General features: G+C 54.3%; 6 protein-coding genes across 6 annotated transcripts; 4 read left to right on the top strand and 2 right to left on the bottom strand.

Moving 5' to 3' along the window:
• Nucleotides 1-603: 603 nt before the first annotated feature.
• GGS23DRAFT_598846 (PFU-domain-containing protein) lies at nucleotides 604-3,072 on the top strand (the record flags this gene model as incomplete). The annotated part of the gene is made up of 3 exons (XM_051518839.1): nucleotides 604-651; nucleotides 710-2,204; nucleotides 2,276-3,072. 3 exons carry the CDS (start codon nucleotides 604-606, stop codon nucleotides 3,070-3,072), a joined length of 2,340 nt encoding a protein of 779 aa, XP_051369669.1.
• A 373-nt stretch (nucleotides 3,073-3,445) lies between these two features.
• Nucleotides 3,446-4,825, bottom strand: GGS23DRAFT_202806 (uncharacterized protein). The gene is made up of 3 exons (XM_051511800.1): nucleotides 4,529-4,825; nucleotides 4,119-4,447; nucleotides 3,446-4,061 (listed from the first exon to the last, which is right to left on the bottom strand). The coding sequence occupies exons 1-3, from the start codon at nucleotides 4,665-4,667 to the stop codon at nucleotides 3,819-3,821; spliced, it is 711 nt and encodes a 236-aa protein (XP_051369668.1). The 5' UTR covers nucleotides 4,668-4,825; the 3' UTR covers nucleotides 3,446-3,818.
• A 2,096-nt stretch (nucleotides 4,826-6,921) lies between these two features.
• On the top strand, nucleotides 6,922-8,063 carry GGS23DRAFT_202801 (uncharacterized protein). Its single transcript, XM_051511799.1, has one exon. The coding sequence runs from the start codon at nucleotides 7,062-7,064 to the stop codon at nucleotides 7,692-7,694; it is 633 nt and encodes a 210-aa protein (XP_051369667.1). The 5' UTR covers nucleotides 6,922-7,061; the 3' UTR covers nucleotides 7,695-8,063.
• GGS23DRAFT_613075 (uncharacterized protein) lies at nucleotides 7,868-9,803 on the bottom strand (the record flags this gene model as incomplete). Its single annotated transcript, XM_051520538.1, has 2 exons — nucleotides 7,868-9,029; nucleotides 9,122-9,803. 2 exons carry the CDS (start codon nucleotides 9,801-9,803, stop codon nucleotides 8,434-8,436), a joined length of 1,278 nt encoding a protein of 425 aa, XP_051369666.1. The 3' UTR covers nucleotides 7,868-8,433.
• A 1,149-nt stretch (nucleotides 9,804-10,952) lies between these two features.
• GGS23DRAFT_578118 (uncharacterized protein) lies at nucleotides 10,953-12,936 on the top strand. Its single transcript, XM_051516974.1, has one exon. The coding sequence runs from the start codon at nucleotides 11,368-11,370 to the stop codon at nucleotides 12,676-12,678; it is 1,311 nt and encodes a 436-aa protein (XP_051369665.1). The 5' UTR covers nucleotides 10,953-11,367; the 3' UTR covers nucleotides 12,679-12,936.
• A 282-nt stretch (nucleotides 12,937-13,218) lies between these two features.
• On the top strand, nucleotides 13,219-15,769 carry GGS23DRAFT_202738 (WD40 repeat-like protein). Its single transcript, XM_051511798.1, has one exon. It carries the CDS (start codon nucleotides 13,590-13,592, stop codon nucleotides 15,720-15,722), a length of 2,133 nt encoding a protein of 710 aa, XP_051369664.1. The 5' UTR covers nucleotides 13,219-13,589; the 3' UTR covers nucleotides 15,723-15,769.
• The last annotated feature ends 21 nt before the right edge of the window (nucleotides 15,770-15,790 follow it).

The following is a 15,790-nucleotide window of genomic DNA, read 5'->3' as shown; positions in this document are numbered from 1 at the left end:
TTGGTAGTCTTCGCTATCTAGCTCATCTGCAGGTACCTCCAAGGTTAGGTTCTTGAGAGGTAGGTAGGTAGGTAGGTACCTACCTCCTAATGTATGTACGAACCTCATACTTCCAGGTAGGGACTTATAGGTAGGTAGGTAGGCATTATCGGTGGCCCCACACATGGCAACCCCCCCCCCCCCCACCCCCACCTTCTTCTGCCTTCCTTAGTACCTAGTGTTAGGTAAGGGTGGAAGGTACCTACTTCCTTACTGACAGGGCCCATCCTAGCTTTCGTAATTGTGGAAGCTTCGATACGATTTCGTGCGTACCTGTCCATCTGCCTGTCCATCTGCCTCCATATTCGCCTTGCTAGAAAGGGCGGCGTATGTTGCATGCCTTGGCCTTCACTCGACCCGGTAGCCGCAAGTGAGCCATCCTCTCTTTTCCTCTCCCCTCTATCTCGTCCCTCGTTGGGAGCATCCATGCTCGCCTAACCCCTCCCAACAAAACGCCGAAAACGTCTGCGGCCGAGAAATACCAACGCGAGCGAGAGTGGCAGAGCTCTGGGTGCTGTAAAAGCTGAGATAAAGGCCGGTCACCTACACCCGCCTTCTCTCGCCATGTCCGATTTCAAGCTCTCTGCTCAGCTGGCCGCTCACAGCGCTGATGTGGGTGCCCTTATTCCCCGCTATCTTTCTACTCTGACCACGCCACTCCGCTTCCCAGGTTCGACACGTTTGTTTCCCCAGTCCGGAGCTCGTCTTCTCTGCCGCCAGAGACTGTACCGTCCGCGCCTGGAAGCGAACAGCTGCCGCTCCCCCGAATTTCGAGCCTTCCGTCGTCACCCAGGGATCCGAGTTCTACAATAGCCTGGCATACCTGCCACCTTCTCCCGACTACCCGGATGGCCTGGTCGTCTCCGCCGGCACAGACACCATTATCGATGTCAGAAGAGCCAACTCTACGCCCTCTGACAATGCCGAGCGCTTACTCATTGGTCATGCCCGAAACGTGTGCGCCCTGGCCGCCCTCCCCGGCGGCAAGCATATCGTGTCCTCCAGTTGGGATAAGACAGCCCGGATATGGAGCGTTGATAAGTGGGAGACGGAAGCGGTCCTAACCGGGAATGAGGAGGCAGTGTGGGATGTTCTGCCTTTGGACGAGCAAACCATTGTGACCGCCTCCGCTGATAAGAACATCCGCATCTACGACCGCCGAAAGGTAGTGGCCGGCCAGCTTGAGCCCAGGTCGACTATATACACCCCAGACGTCGTTCGCGCTCTATGCGAAGTTCCGAAAGGCCACGCCAGCGGCGCCGACTTTGCTAGCGCGAGTAACGACGGAATCATTCGCCTGTGGAAGCTAAGTGGCCAGCAAGTCGGCGAGCTTCGCGGCCACGAGAGCTTCATCTATTCCCTCGCGACCCTACCATCCGGAGAGCTGGTTAGTTCCGGCGAGGATCGGACAGTTCGCGTGTGGGAAGGAACGGAATGCATTCAAACTATTACGCATCCGGCCATTTCGGTCTGGACCGTCTCCGTATGTCCCGGGAGCGGGGATATCGCGACGGGCGCTAGCGACGGGGTCGTTCGCATATTCTCTCGTAGCCCCGAACGTCTGGCAAGCCCCGACACGCTGGCACATTTCGACGAGTCAGTCAGGTCTTCTTCGATACCGCAGCAACAAGTTGGCGGGATCAACAAGGAGAAGCTCCCAGGGCCGGATTTCTTGAAGAACAAGTCGGGCACCAAGGAGGGGCAGGTGCAGATGATAAAAGAAGAGAATGGTTCCGTTACAGCGCATCAGTGGTCGATGGGCCAGCAACAGTGGATCAACGTTGGAACAGTAGTTGATTCAGTCGGCAGTAGCGGCCGCAAGACGGAGTACAATGGACAGTCTTACGACTACGTCTTTGATGTCGCCATCGAAGAGGGCCAGCCTTCTCTAAAACTTCCCTACAACTTATCTGAGAATCCCTACACCCGAGCTCAAAAGTTCATCGACGACAACGAGCTTTCGCAGAACTTTTTAGACCAGGTCGCGCAGTTCATCGTCAGCAACACGCAAGGAGCTACGATCGGCCAGAGTTCAGGAGATTCAGGGGGGGCAGACCCTTACGGTACGGAGTCTCGGTATCGACCAGGCGACGACACCAGTGATTCAAAAAGCAGAGTTATACCGCATCGCGAATATCTTGATATCACTGCTGCTAAATATGAGCGTGGGTTGCCCTCACTTCCTACCCCTACTCCCTGCTGCGTCCTAGTTGCCTATTTCTGACTCCTCCATCAGCAATATTCAAGAAGATCTTGAGCGTAAACTCGTCACTAGTAGCCTCTGGGCGCAAGGACTATTCTCTCAACCCACCTGCCCAGGAAGTTCTGTTAACAGTACGGCAGAGATTAGAGGCGAATCAGCCGATAGGTGATGAAAACTCCATCGCGCTGGTGGTTAGGTTGTGCACGCAGTGGGACTATCCGGACCGACTAGCGCCTCTCGATCTTTTGCGTTGCATCGCGACGTCTCCTGCCGCTGCCAGGTTCAATTCAGCGGACCTTAGTATCGTTCAGATGGTCGTTGATGCTGCTCTCGAAGGCATGCCAGCCGGCAGCCAGCCGAACGAGAATTGTGCTATGATGGCAGCTCGCACGCTTACCAACTTATTCAAGTCGACGGAGGGCCGAAAGCTGCTTGCGCAACCATCGGAAGCATTCAAAGCCGTGTCCTTCATTGACCGAGTGTTAGGCATTGGTGGACAGGCTCCGATTGGCCCCTTTAACCGCAACCTGCTGATCGCTTTAACGACAACCATAGTAAATTTTGCCGCTTTAGCGTCCAGGGAGCCGGGGAGCGTGAGAACCAGCGTGCAGGTCCGCCTATTTACGGCCCTCACCCGGATTCTTCAGAAGCAAACCGACGGAGAGGTTCTGTTTCGGGCACTGGTGGCCGCGGGGACTCTTATCACCGTGATCGGCAAGACCGCCCCCGAAGCGAAGAGCCTGGTCGCATGCATAGGATCAACCAAGGATCGTGTTTCCGAGCCAAGGGTAAAGGAGGTTGCGGAGGAATGTTTAACGCTACTGAGATGATTTCGAACGAACCGTGAGTAATCGGCGGCAACGATATGTAATCGGAACTACGTACCTCGCTAATGCGCGATGTGAAAGTCTTAGTTGGAGGTAGTTCGTCATGGTAACGGCCTCTTCTCCCACATGAACCACGTCTCTCATATAACTCGGTTTCTTGGGACTCTTCATCGAGGTTACCCCGCCAGATAGTATTAAGCGCCTATGCAGTAGCTGCAGCATTCATCACGCCGGCGTTTTCAGGGTAAAACGAATCCAATCATCCCCGTCATCACGGGTTTCCCATTCTGAAGCTGTAACATCGGCGCCTCTTCTCGACGCGTAATGAGTCGAGACCAACTGCTACTGTAGCTCAATACCGGCTCGTGTCGTAAGTCATAGGAAGGCACATTCAGCAGAAATGTCGCCAAAGGAGGGAGCGAAGCCCTCTCCCAAGCGCTCAATATCTGACAATTCCTCCGGGCGAGCTGGGTTTCTACGATGTAGGCCTCCCACAAGGCTGCCGTCCTAAAACGGTAGGTAGACAGCCAAAAGAAAGCTGAGGTATCATTTCTCCACGAATCTCCACGAAATTATAAACCCCTCAACACCTAGAAAATACCTCCCGCCCATCCGCCCTGTACGCCGATTTGATATGCTCAACAGTGTATACAAGACGCAAGGACGACTGGGAATACAGTGACGAGACTACGCGCATCTCGCTCCAATACCATCGCCTTGCCATCATAAACCCATCATCTCGTTGTAAATCATAACAGGAACCACAGAGAACCGGCAACCACCGGCAGGTATCCTAGCCAGCTCCATGTGGTGGAACTGCGGTGCCAGAGACGAGCGGCGCCGCTGGTCGTCATATTGGCTGCCGCGCCCAGCTCCTTCCTCGTGATGGTGTAGATGTCGGCGAACCCGAGGTCGGTGGTGTTGAAGCAGTTGGACTCGTCGACTTTGGTGATCCTCTCATCGCCGGGTTCGGCAAACGTAATGTCGGCGCACTGTGGTCAATCGGTCAGCCATGTCTTCACGGTCGTCAGGAGGATGCTGCAACCCACCGAAAATAGAGAGGCGCCGTGTTGGGCCAGCTCGACGACTTGTATCGTCGCGTTATCGCCGGCGTTGAAGGTCATGTTCGCCGGCAACGGGACTTGCGGCAAGCACACCGTCCCCGGGTACGGGCCTTTCGAAGGACCGAGGAGTTGGAACGGCGAGACCATCGGGAAGGAGAGGTTAAACGGCCCTCCGTCCGGGCCGTCGGTCCCGAAACCGAGGTTGATGTAGAGAAATGCGGTCTGATGTCCTTGAAACCAACCAGGCTGAAATGCGACGGCTCCGCCCGTGGTCGGCCAGTACGACCTATTCGTTGTCACCCCGAGTCCACCACCTAGCATGGCATATCAGCGCGACTGCCCCTTTCTTTGCAACGCCGGCAGCGAATCTGCGAACGTCTCGCGTTTTCACTCACATGGGTATGTCCATTGCATTCCGTAAGGGAAGGTATCGTTCTGGATCAGGTTGTTCCCTCGCCATCCGGGATAAGAGATGACGATATGCGCCGCTGCCAGGGTGGAGGCAGCGACGGCTAATAGTATTGAGAACAGCATTTTCGGTGTATTATATATCTGGTGCTGCTGGCAGCTCGGTCCTGGACGGTATTCCGGATTCGTGGCTCTCGTCGCGCAGCGATCGTAGAGCCTCGGGCGGGACGCTCTTCTTCGGCCACTGACGACTCTCAAGAGTCCACAGCCACTACGCGGAAGGTATCGGGGCGACGGTGCAAGCCGGATAGGTGTGTAGATGGGTGTCCGAAGTGCACAAAATGCGCAGGTGCGCGCGGGAGATGGCTCGGTTTTAGGCTCCCAGACAAGATTTTCGTTCTGAGCGTGCTATTGACAGCCGGTCTCGTGCTGTTCCTCTGCGTTCAAGGTAAGCTACGGATGGCTCTGACGGCAGCGATAGCGGCTGAGGGCAATGAAGAAGAGAGGATCTTGGGAGAGAAGGATGCAGGGCAGAATGTGTCCATTATTACTGACAAGTGAGGACAATAGCCGCAGGGCCCGGCTCGTTCTACTCGAATCACCTGCATGACATGGCCAGTACCATCACCAACTCCCCCGCTCCCGAAGCCTGAAAGGTCCAGGATGATGAGAGGCAGCCGTATATTTGGGGCCAGGCGGTCCAGTAAGAAGGCCTGGACGATGTGCACGACGTGCAGCCGAAGAACATGGACCTCGTCGATCGATCGGCCACGGCCAATAGGAGGCCACCGTACGATCGAGCGTGTCGCTGGGTTAATGTAGGAACGAGAGTGATTTGTCGGAGGGCAGCCAATGACACTGACGGGCGGTCAGAGGACCCCGGCGTCGCTGACCAAGGGGCACTCGTTGGGGTGGTGTCTGAGAGGCTGTGGTTGGTGACAAGCCTGCCACCGGCACTGCGTGGGACAGGGGTTGGGCGGCGGCGAGCAGCCAACAGCCAGTTACGGCAGCCAACATAAGCGCCGACAAGAAAACGAGCCCACTTGGGAAGGCCGGGAACCAAGAGGCTCCCGACTTTCGTATCCGGGCCCCAACCTGGCAGAAACCTCTCGGGGGCTGGTTGTGGGGGCTATTCCGTCCTGCTGTCCATCCTCCCACTCGACTCTCGGTGGTGAGCCGTCGCATGCGTTGGATGCGTCGACGAGGGCACACGCGGATGGCACGACTCGGATGCCCGTCGAGGCAACGCGCGTCTAAGAAGGGACAAGTGCTCGAGATGGTCGTGCCATGTCGAAGGCAATGCTCGACGTGGATGGCCCAGAATAGGACAGCCTCGCAAGCCTCTTTATTCTTTTTTTTTTTGCCTCGGAAATAGCTGGCTGGTAATCTCGAGCTGGGTCGCAATGGGATGGGTCGGCGGAAAAGACACCCCCGCGCCGCTCACTTGGCACCTCGGACATTTCCCTCGAGGCATTTTCCCGTAAATTCCAAATCGTCTTCCAATTGCCCGACCGGTACCCTCTCGACAGTGCGCAACAAAGTACGTACAGGCAGTAACATGATATATATAGGTATATATATGTAAGGAAAGGAAATTTGTATAGATTAGACGAGCCAATTCCCTCGTTTGGTGAGGTCAGGCCCGGGATAAAATACACGCTGGCGAGGGGGTATCGTGGTTGGTGGAACACGGAGAGGAACCAAGGGCAATTGAGGTCTTGTTACTACGCGTTGCTCCCTGACGTTGGAAAACCCACCCGAATCACACCCCTTTCTCCATAGGCCAAGCAGGAAACAATGGTGTACGTGGACGGGCGTCGACGACTCCATCCTCAGGACCGCCGTAGCGGCGACGGACAGATGGAGGGGGGAGTTGGCCTGTACAGTAAGCCGGCGACCACGGGGCGCCGTCTGACGAAGGCACCCATCCCGGGCGGCAGCAACATATTAAAGAGTTGACGTATGGGTGTCGGTGGGACGGATTTTCTCGTTCTATCTAGGTGATGATACCATAAAATGCCCGAGGCTTCAACCCGACTTTGAATGCATATTGGATGCATTATGTAGGTACCTAAGGTACCTACAGACACAGGCTTACAAACGTATAGGAGGTACCTACATGTACACGTACCTAGGTATATACCTACCATATGGGAGATAACTGCGATAGCGGGGCTCGTCTTGCTCTGACCTCTCACATAATCACGTGGGCGGTAGGCATAGGTAGAGTAAATCAACATCTACTATCGAAAAAAAAAAACATGTGCCTACCCAGGTTTGGGTTGCTGGTATGAGATTTGTATTCGCTCAGGCTGCAAAGGTCAAATAGATCCTCATCTTCTCCTTGTAGTCTTTTTTTTGTTTTGTCGAGTCATACTTACCTCTCGGACCCAGTCTCCAGCCAGCCAGCTGTAACCCTTTGAGGTGGGCGTGTAGCCATATGATCGATCTGCTTGATTTGCTGCCGGGATCACATGAAAACCAGAACACCTCCTGCTCTCCTGCCCTCTGGTGTTGGCTATGGCGTCCCCGGCGCCCATGGATATATGCGAACCAGTGGCCGAGTCCGCGGAAGAATGGACCACCGTTCACCACCGAGGTCGCCGCACCAAGACGCACCGACCCATCCCACTGCGCTCCCGTGAGGCTGCCCTCACATCTCAGCCGCTGCCCTCCTCTTTATCTGTGGCCGATATCGAGAGGGAGCACCGGCGCATTGCCGACCAATGGAAGACGTCCGCGTGCCGTCGTCAGCTAGAAGAGATCATTCTCTCCCGCATATGCAATTCTGAGATTTCCGAAGCCATTTGTCTTGGTCTGGGGTCCTTCGATCCCGACAACGGGTCCTGGGAGGCTAAGAGAACGGCGCACGTACAGCTCGCCGCCTTCCTATATATTGCCGACATGCTACGCCCCCCAGGCTCTTCGGCCATCCCCTGTATCTTCCAGGAGCCATTCTTCAACTCCGCAGATAAGGCTTTTATCCGGAGCCTGGGCCATGAAGTTGTCGATTCTCCCGAGGGCTTCGAGCGAGTTGGCGCTTCCACCTTCGTCTTCGGTGTCCACCTCTACCGAGACATCTACTTGCAAGCTATTGCGAGCCACATCCCTAGGATCTTCGTTGGCACCCCTTTTCATATTTGGCAAGTGTAAGTATGAGATCCCTCCATAACGCACACTTGGATGCTACCTTGAGCGCCGCCACTAACCTCACGTAGGTGTGAGGACGGTGCTCCAGGCGCAAAGTGGTCCCGGATGGAGGGATTAGATCGATTATGTGACAAGGTGCAATTTCCTCAGGACTCGGACCATACCACATTCTCGAGCACGGCAATTCATTGGATACGGCAGGCTGAGACATGAAGCCGGCTGGTAGACCCTGATATCTTCTAGTCTGTGTTATGAGGCGCCCGTTACGCAACCGTCCTACCCCCCCTTTCGCCGAGAGCAGCTTACCCTTGCTGCGCACTAATAGTTCGCCTCTTCTGCCGCACCGACGATTACCCTATCAGTGATGTCGCCTTCATCGAGGACGAGCCAGCACAGCAAGATGTGCGCATGGAGACAGGCAGAGTGAAACCCGCGTGGAGCGAGTAAGGGCTACACCGGCACGCAGGTTTCTTGCTGGCGGTCCTCAAATCGATCCTGCGAAACCAATTCGCGCCTCCAGGCCTACCCGCTTTCTCATTCATCACCCCTAGTAGCAAGCGTTCAAGCGCGCAACTACTGGATGCTACATCCAAAGGACCATGCCTACGATCGTTCGTGAAACCGCTTATCAGCATACCGATTGTGGTATGAGGGGGTGGGCAACACAACAAGCGCAGACTGGTCTACGTGTGCATCCGGCAAATATTACACCAGGTCGGGGGACGGGACAACGGAATCCAAATTAGCTTCTTGTCTCCGAGATCCATGCCTGGTGTTCTCTCGCCAGGTCGATCGGGTTGTTCATCTCGAACGAATAATCGAAGGGCATGTCGTCTGTCAACGACCCAAGTTCTTGGTCGCCTGCGCCATGCGAACTCTTCCCCCCGACATGCTGGATTAGTACAGGGGTAACGGCCCACCTGAGGCTATTGTGACGGTTGGCCCAATCCTCAAGGAACGTGTCGACGGCTGCGTGGTTATCCTGGGTGTCGCGGTACAAGGGAAGCAGTTGATCCGAAACCTGGTGCTGGGGGAATACCAGTCCCTGCGCGCAGCAGCCGTATTTGTCCATCAGGTGCACACCGGGCGCCTTTGGCAACATACAGCCACGCCCAGCCGCGAAAAACAGGCCGATAAGCATGGGAGTGCACACTCCGCAGATGAAGAACAGGGCCGAATGTGTGAGAGCCTTGCGCATTGGGACGACGCGCCATCGGAGGGTACCCAGAATGGCCATCTCGAGAATGAGGATCGCTAAGCATGATTCGACATATACGGGCCATTCTTCGCCATTCCAGCCGAGGAGTCGTCCGTCGTAGAAGACGCGCAGGTAAAGAACTAGGACGCAGAGAAGGTTAGCGACAACAATAGGGCTCGATCGCAGTCTCCGCGCAGTCCGCATTATTCATCGGTAGATTTGAGAGCCATACAACTTTCTCGCCCAAGCTCTCTTGTCTTCTCGGTGGCCGTATGCAAGGCGCCGAGAACTCGGTGGTACCACCCGTCTAACGCGATCACGTCGTCCTCCAACGTTATCGTATACTTTGGGTTCACTTTGGAGCATTCCTCGAGCAGGACAGTGTAGTCTATCTTTTGCTTTCGCGCGTGGGCTTCGTACGTCCCGCTGGCTTCGAGCTGCCGCACCAGATCCGTTGTGTTCGTATCATTCGGGTAGGTCGGGAGGCTGTCGGCGATGTGGAGAAGCCATGGCTGGTGGTAGTCTTCGTGCTCGGATTGGTTGGTGTGGGCGAGGAAGACGACGATGTAGATATGTTGGCGCTCGATGTCGTCGAGACCTTCAACGAGGGAGCCGAGGGTCTCCTTAAGATAGGAGAAGCCGTGTCGGCTTACTGACGCGACACCCACACAAAGGTCGGGTGCCGTTGTGTTGGGCCACCTTGTCGGGGCGTGCAACGCTGCTAGATCCCCAAATTTCTGGGCTTGCGCCTTGCGAAAAGCAGAATACGTCAAGACACGGGCAGATTCGGGTCTAAAGAAGACGGAAGATGGGTCTCGAAAGCACTTGGATCGCAAGTAAACCACTGCGAGGGCGTACCACAGGAGAAAGCCCAAGAAGAATAGGGTACCGCGGTCCCGGGAATGAGAGAGCATCTGCAACGCCTTTCTTTTATCATCCAGACGCGTCGAGTAGCCGTCAGGTCAACCTAGGAGAGCCCTTCGATACTGCAGGATAGGCATAAATACCAGTATGATAGGTTGAGTTGAATGTGATTGAGATCTGAGCAAACGGACATGGGTAGCCATTACCATCTATCGAGGAGTAGAGTTCACATCATATTCGAGATAGCGGAAGAGAGATGAGGGAGTAGACACTACTGGTTGGGCGGTAACCAGACGACATAACTATACATAATCACTGGAGCGTTCCATAACCGAGCCATACTTCAAAATGGAACTAGGGTAAAAGGGAACAGATTCAGGTTTGATAATGATGGTGCGGTCCCAAGCCTTGGCTGCGGTCTAGCTGGTGGGTGGCATGGGTGCTGATTCCTTAACCCTGCAAAGACTGGGGTTGATGCTCATATTGTGCCTTTCCACCAGCCAGGCCTGTGCTCCCCATTTGCTAGGTGAAGAAAATGGAGTGAAGCCCTGCAGACTGGGCCATTTACCGTTGCAACGAATACTTCCTCTTCTAGAACAGGGGCGGCTACCTACATTACTCGCCAGAGCGCCTGTAAGATAATAAATCTTACAACGATTCTCCCCATATTCTTTCCTGCCTGCCTGTGAAAGTGTAAGCAGAGGTACTATCAGTCATGAAATACTAAACATATCCCTACCTAATATTCTGCAACAGCTCATCAGTGGTATCGGGAAGTTAAAGGGGTGTATATATCTCTAACTCAACCGATGCCTCTTGCTGAGCATACTGTTATGCTTAGCCCTACAAATTCAAGTATGCAATGTACTTCGTAGACCATTAATCTCCTAGCTTCCATTTTGAAGTTACCAAATCGGCAGTTTGTAATCCATATAGACGGCTCAGGAGTTCGAAACTATTCTAATAATAGGCTATGTGTGTGGTGCGTGTCTCCTAAGCTTTACCTAGGTGTCACTTAGAGAGCCCCGTGGTACCTAAGTCATCGAAACTCAATATGTGAAAGCCACTTACACAGAGAAAAGGATGAGAACATGAGGGGACACACACACACACATAGGCTCTGAAGATTAATTAGGCTAGGACTGGTAGGCGAGCTGATGTTATCGTTTGCGGGGCAGAACTTTCATACAAAGAGATGACAATCAGATCTTGAAAGCGAAAGGGCAACTTTTAACTCGGTCTTTACTCTACTGGGACGATGAGAGGTCGGATTCGGCGGAGAACAAAGGAATACTTTAAACAACCTCCTGGTCCTTGTTTCAACTTTGCATGCCTTTGTTGGCAGATGTTAGTAATATCTAATCACCTCAACTCGGCACGGTAACAAAAAATCCTCAAGTTCAAGGTCTAAGGGATTATTGTAGAGCAAACCGTACTCACAATCCCCATTCCCAACACAGCTTCAAAATTATTCGGTCGCCCACTGAAACCGGGCTAATCATCAAGCGCGTTCCGTTCAACGGTATCAGCAGGCCAAGGCGACGTTGCCGACGCCCTCCTCCCTATCGAATCAGCCATTGGATACCACGCGAGCCCAAAGGCCAGAAATAGAGCATGCTCCGATATTCGCCCGCGCAAGTCCTCTGCTCGGGGGGGAATGCAGGGCCGGGAGAATGTCACATAGCTCATGTGCAAATACCGCACCCGAAGAATGTAGCGAAACCTCCCGACGGGCAATGGCCGGATATGAGGGGCCTCCACGAGCTTCAGTTTAGTCGCGACGTATGGCTGAACGGTGATGCTATCGAGAAGGCGATCTCAATATACTACCAAAGCCTCCCAACCGTAGTACAAGACATGGTTCAGATCCAGGATACGAGCCTCACCGGATTGTTTATCCCTGGCAAAGCCGGCGAGGAGAGATTCCAGGGGAGAATCATCAGACCTATGCGTGGCTTCTTCCGAGCTATCAGAGAGAAGGAATACACTCTCTGGCCAATCAACTATAACGATAGCCACTGGGTGCTAGTCTTAATACGAAAGAGAAGGCCGGCGGAGAATTCCGATCAATTCACACACATTTCGCGACTGGCTATCATCGATTCCTGGAAGGACGGAGACGCGGAGGGGCGCAAGAGGTTCATTCATCAGAGGCTGCTGAACCTGTTCCACCAGGCTGGAAATTTCACGTTTTCGGATTCGTACGATCGTACCATATGGACGCCGTGGCAAAAAGACGCGTGTAGCTGCGGCCCCCGTGTGTACTGGGCAGCGAGACAGATCCTCAACCGCCTCCTTAGAGCGGCGGAGTTGAACCTCCGCACTGCCGACGACCTCTGGGACCCCCTGAGCGGGTTCTTCAACGAAGAGCAAGTGCGGTGGGAGATGACCGGTCTCAACGCGTTCGCCGCGGTTCAGCAGATGGGCTACAGAGCGCGGATCGCGGTCGAGCTGGTCAACGAGGTCAAGTCCTCGGGCCGGGACGGTTTGGATACTTACGACGCGGCAGAGATGATGCGACCGCCGCCCCGCCTCCCGGAGATCGAAGACGGCCCCAACCGGAAGCGGAAGCGGCCGACGGAAGATACGGGGAAGGCTGATGATGAGGATGATGAGCTCCTAACCCAGGACCGCCGCCATGCTGGGGTAGCCGGCAGGAACAGACGTCGAGTCGCGCCCTCGTACTCGCCGAGGGAAAATTACCGGGCCTACGTGGGGGATGACGACGGGATCGATCCTATCTTCCAAGGCGGCTTCCAGCCTTTCGCGACGGCTAAGCCGACTCCGAGGACAGGACAAGTGCAAAATCCAGGAAATCCCCTGAGGGCTACGCAGGGGAATTTTAGGATCCCCCCCCGAATCACCAAGGGGACGAGCAAATTTGTTCCTGCCGGAGAACGCAAGCTGTTTGCCGATGTTCTTTAGCTCGCTCGCGATCGCGAGAAAGGGGCGGGGAGTTATATATATCCGGTCGAGGCGTATAGACAATGGAAGGCTACCTAGATATAGGTACGTTAGTGCATATCGATTTAGCAGGTGCGGGCGGTTGATGCGTCTAACAGCACGTATTTATATATGTAAGCTCCTCTACATACTTTTAATTACATGTACATCTACCTATGGATCCTAGGGCGCCTTAAAAGAAGCCTTATGATTAGTTGATTTATAATAAATTATTTCAAGTTATATATTTAATTATTAATAAAATAAAGACTTTGTAATATTCCTTTTAATAAAATTTAAAATACTTATAAGAAGCTTTATAATTAGTTAGCTTATAATTATATTTAAAGTTATTTTATTACTATCTTAATACTTCCCTTTTATTTTTTATAATTGATTAATTTAAGTTTAGTTTTTAATATTTTATATGTTCTAAGTATAAGGCAATGAAATAACGGAAGCGAACTTATTTTAACGTATATACCGAAGATATATATATACCTACCTACTCGGAGTACCTATTCTTAATCTATTGCGTCCGCATGGTGGAGGTGCCAATTCCAACCAACGTACATCCGGGCTTGTTCTGTGCATTTCTGTATTTCCCCATGTTGAGCTCTTCTCCCCTCCCCGACATCTCCTCCCTCCTCCTAACTGCCGATGCCTTCAGGTTTGGCGCCTTCACCGACTAGGCTGTCGTTCCTGTAAATTCGCGGTCCGCCACCCGCGGATCATACCTCTCCCCTCTCCTACCGCCGAAGCCAGTTGACATTCCATTTCGCGACGCGTCGCCAACTTCCAGTCTCCTCCTCGGGAAGGGGACTCACCTACTCTTTTCGGCGCAGAACATCGTATTCGCTCCTGGCTGATAGCACCCTTCTGCCGCGCCCGCGATGGATGACTTTGACCGAGAGTCTAACGCTAGCTCTGATAACGAGCACGAAGACGATCTTACCATCCATGACGCGGACGCCGATGCTGATGTGGACGGCGACGTAGATGGCGAGGATGAGAACGAGAACGCAGATCACGATGAAGACGATAACGAGAACGAGAACGACGAAGAGGAGGACGATGACCCCGACCAGCACGACGACGACGACGACACCCAAGACCATACTCAACCCAATGGGCTGGCCAACCCAGCCGTAACCCGGACTTCGGCTACCCCAGGCCCGCTCGCGACGCCTAAGTGGCGGCCCAGAATCCACCCCGATGCCCTCGAAGCCGCAACCTACGACATCGTTCCCACTATGGCTGCGCCTATGGCCACGAGCATCAATGCCATGGCTATTACCCCTGACCTTCGCTACTGGATGACTGGCGGTAGTGACGGCTACATCAGGAAATACGACGGGCCGGCCACCATCAATGGCAAGACGCTATTGACTGTGGCGCAACGGCACCCTTTCGTCGACTCCGTTACGAAAGCCGGCGTTCTCATGTCGTATTGGGAGAATGCCGAGCCCCAGCCTGCCCCGGTACGGCAGGAGGATCTAGTCCTGAGCCCGGTTTATAGCTTGGCCGTCCACTCTCAGGCTCTTTGGCTTCTATCTGGCCTCGAGAGCGGCGGAATTAATCTCCAGAGCGTGCGCCACGACGAGGGAAAGAGGATTACTTGCCTCAAGCAGCACTCGAATGCCGTTAGCGTCCTGACCCTTTCTCCCGACGAGAAGTCGGTCCTCAGCGGAAGCTGGGACAAAAACATCTTTGACTGGGATTTGAATACCGGCCAGGTAACCCGCCAGTTCGACGGGAGCGGTGGTCAGATTTCTGCTATAGAGATCCGCCCGATGGGGGGGGCGCCCATTCCTCCCGAAGCCAGCGAAGAAGACATACCGAGCGATACCTTTTTTGGGAACAATGCTCATCCAGACATGGATGGCGACTTTAAGGCAGATCCGGACGGTGGATTCGGCATGGACCTCAGTAACGGTGCGAATGGTTTGGGGGCCAATGGTGTATCCAGCCAATTGACCAACGGAAGAGACGGTATGGCTGGTGGCCAAGGGAGTCCCGGGCATGACAGTTTATTTGGCGGGAGCCCGAGTACCTCTCTTTTCGGAGATAACGATGGGATGGGCGCTTTTGCGGGCGACGACGACAATGAGTTCTCTCGGGCGATGATGCAAGATCCACCACAAGGCGCGGATGTCACTATGGGCGACTACGACATGCCCGGTCCGACTTATGAACCTGGGTCGGGTCAAGCACCGTCTGTCCAGCCTCCATCGGACCCTCCCCAACAAGATTCTACCCTTTTCGGCGACAACGCGCTGAATTCCTTCGGTAGCGATACCAATCTCGACCCCTCATCTTTCCCGCCTCTGCCGGACTTCCCAGTATCGACGGCGGGCGATAACGCATTCCAGTCCCAGCCAGGAGGCATATCACAACCCATCGACTCCGGATTTCCTGAGGCGATACCACAATCACCATCCATGATCTTCGCCTCTTCCGCACCCTCACACCAGAACATAACACAGACTTCCGATAGCACTTTCCTCTCCGCGTCGATCGACGGGACCCTAAGGGTTTGGGACCGACGAGTGCCCAATCCTGTAGCGCGTATTGGCAATAGACCCGGCGTCCCTCCGTGGTGCATGGGCGCGTGCTGGAGCCCGGACGGCAACTGGATCTACGCTGGGCGAAGAAACGGCACCGTCGAGGAATTCAGTGTGCAAAAGGCTAGGGGAGGGCGCGTGGGTTGGCAGCCGGAGCGGGTTTTGAAGTTTCCCGGGGGCAGCGGTCCGGTCAGCTGCGTTCGGCCTATGGTCAACGGGCGGCATCTGATTTGCGCTTCCCACGATATTCTCCGGCTGTACGATCTTCGCTCGGAGCACTCCTCCAAGCACTCTCCACCGCCATTTCTCATAGTACCCGGCCCACCGCGTGCCGGCGTCATCTCTAGCCTGTACGTTGACCCATCTAGCCGCTTCATGTTGTCCGCGGCCGGAAACCGAGGCTGGGAGGGAACAACCACAGAAGTTCTCATTGGATACGAAATCAATGTACCTCCCCAGTAGTCTACCAGGCGCGTGTGCAAGCTTCAGATATGGGAACCTAGGAGCCAAACCTGCATTATCTGTCAGTG

This window comes from Durotheca rogersii (genome assembly GCF_024521655.1).
Source record: "Durotheca rogersii strain YMJ 92031201 chromosome Unknown GGS23scaffold_20, whole genome shotgun sequence".
Classification (NCBI taxonomy): domain Eukaryota; kingdom Fungi; phylum Ascomycota; class Sordariomycetes; order Xylariales; family Xylariaceae; genus Durotheca; species Durotheca rogersii.
Note: the sequence above shows the minus strand (reverse complement) of the source record. Positions and strands in the feature narration are given on the sequence as shown.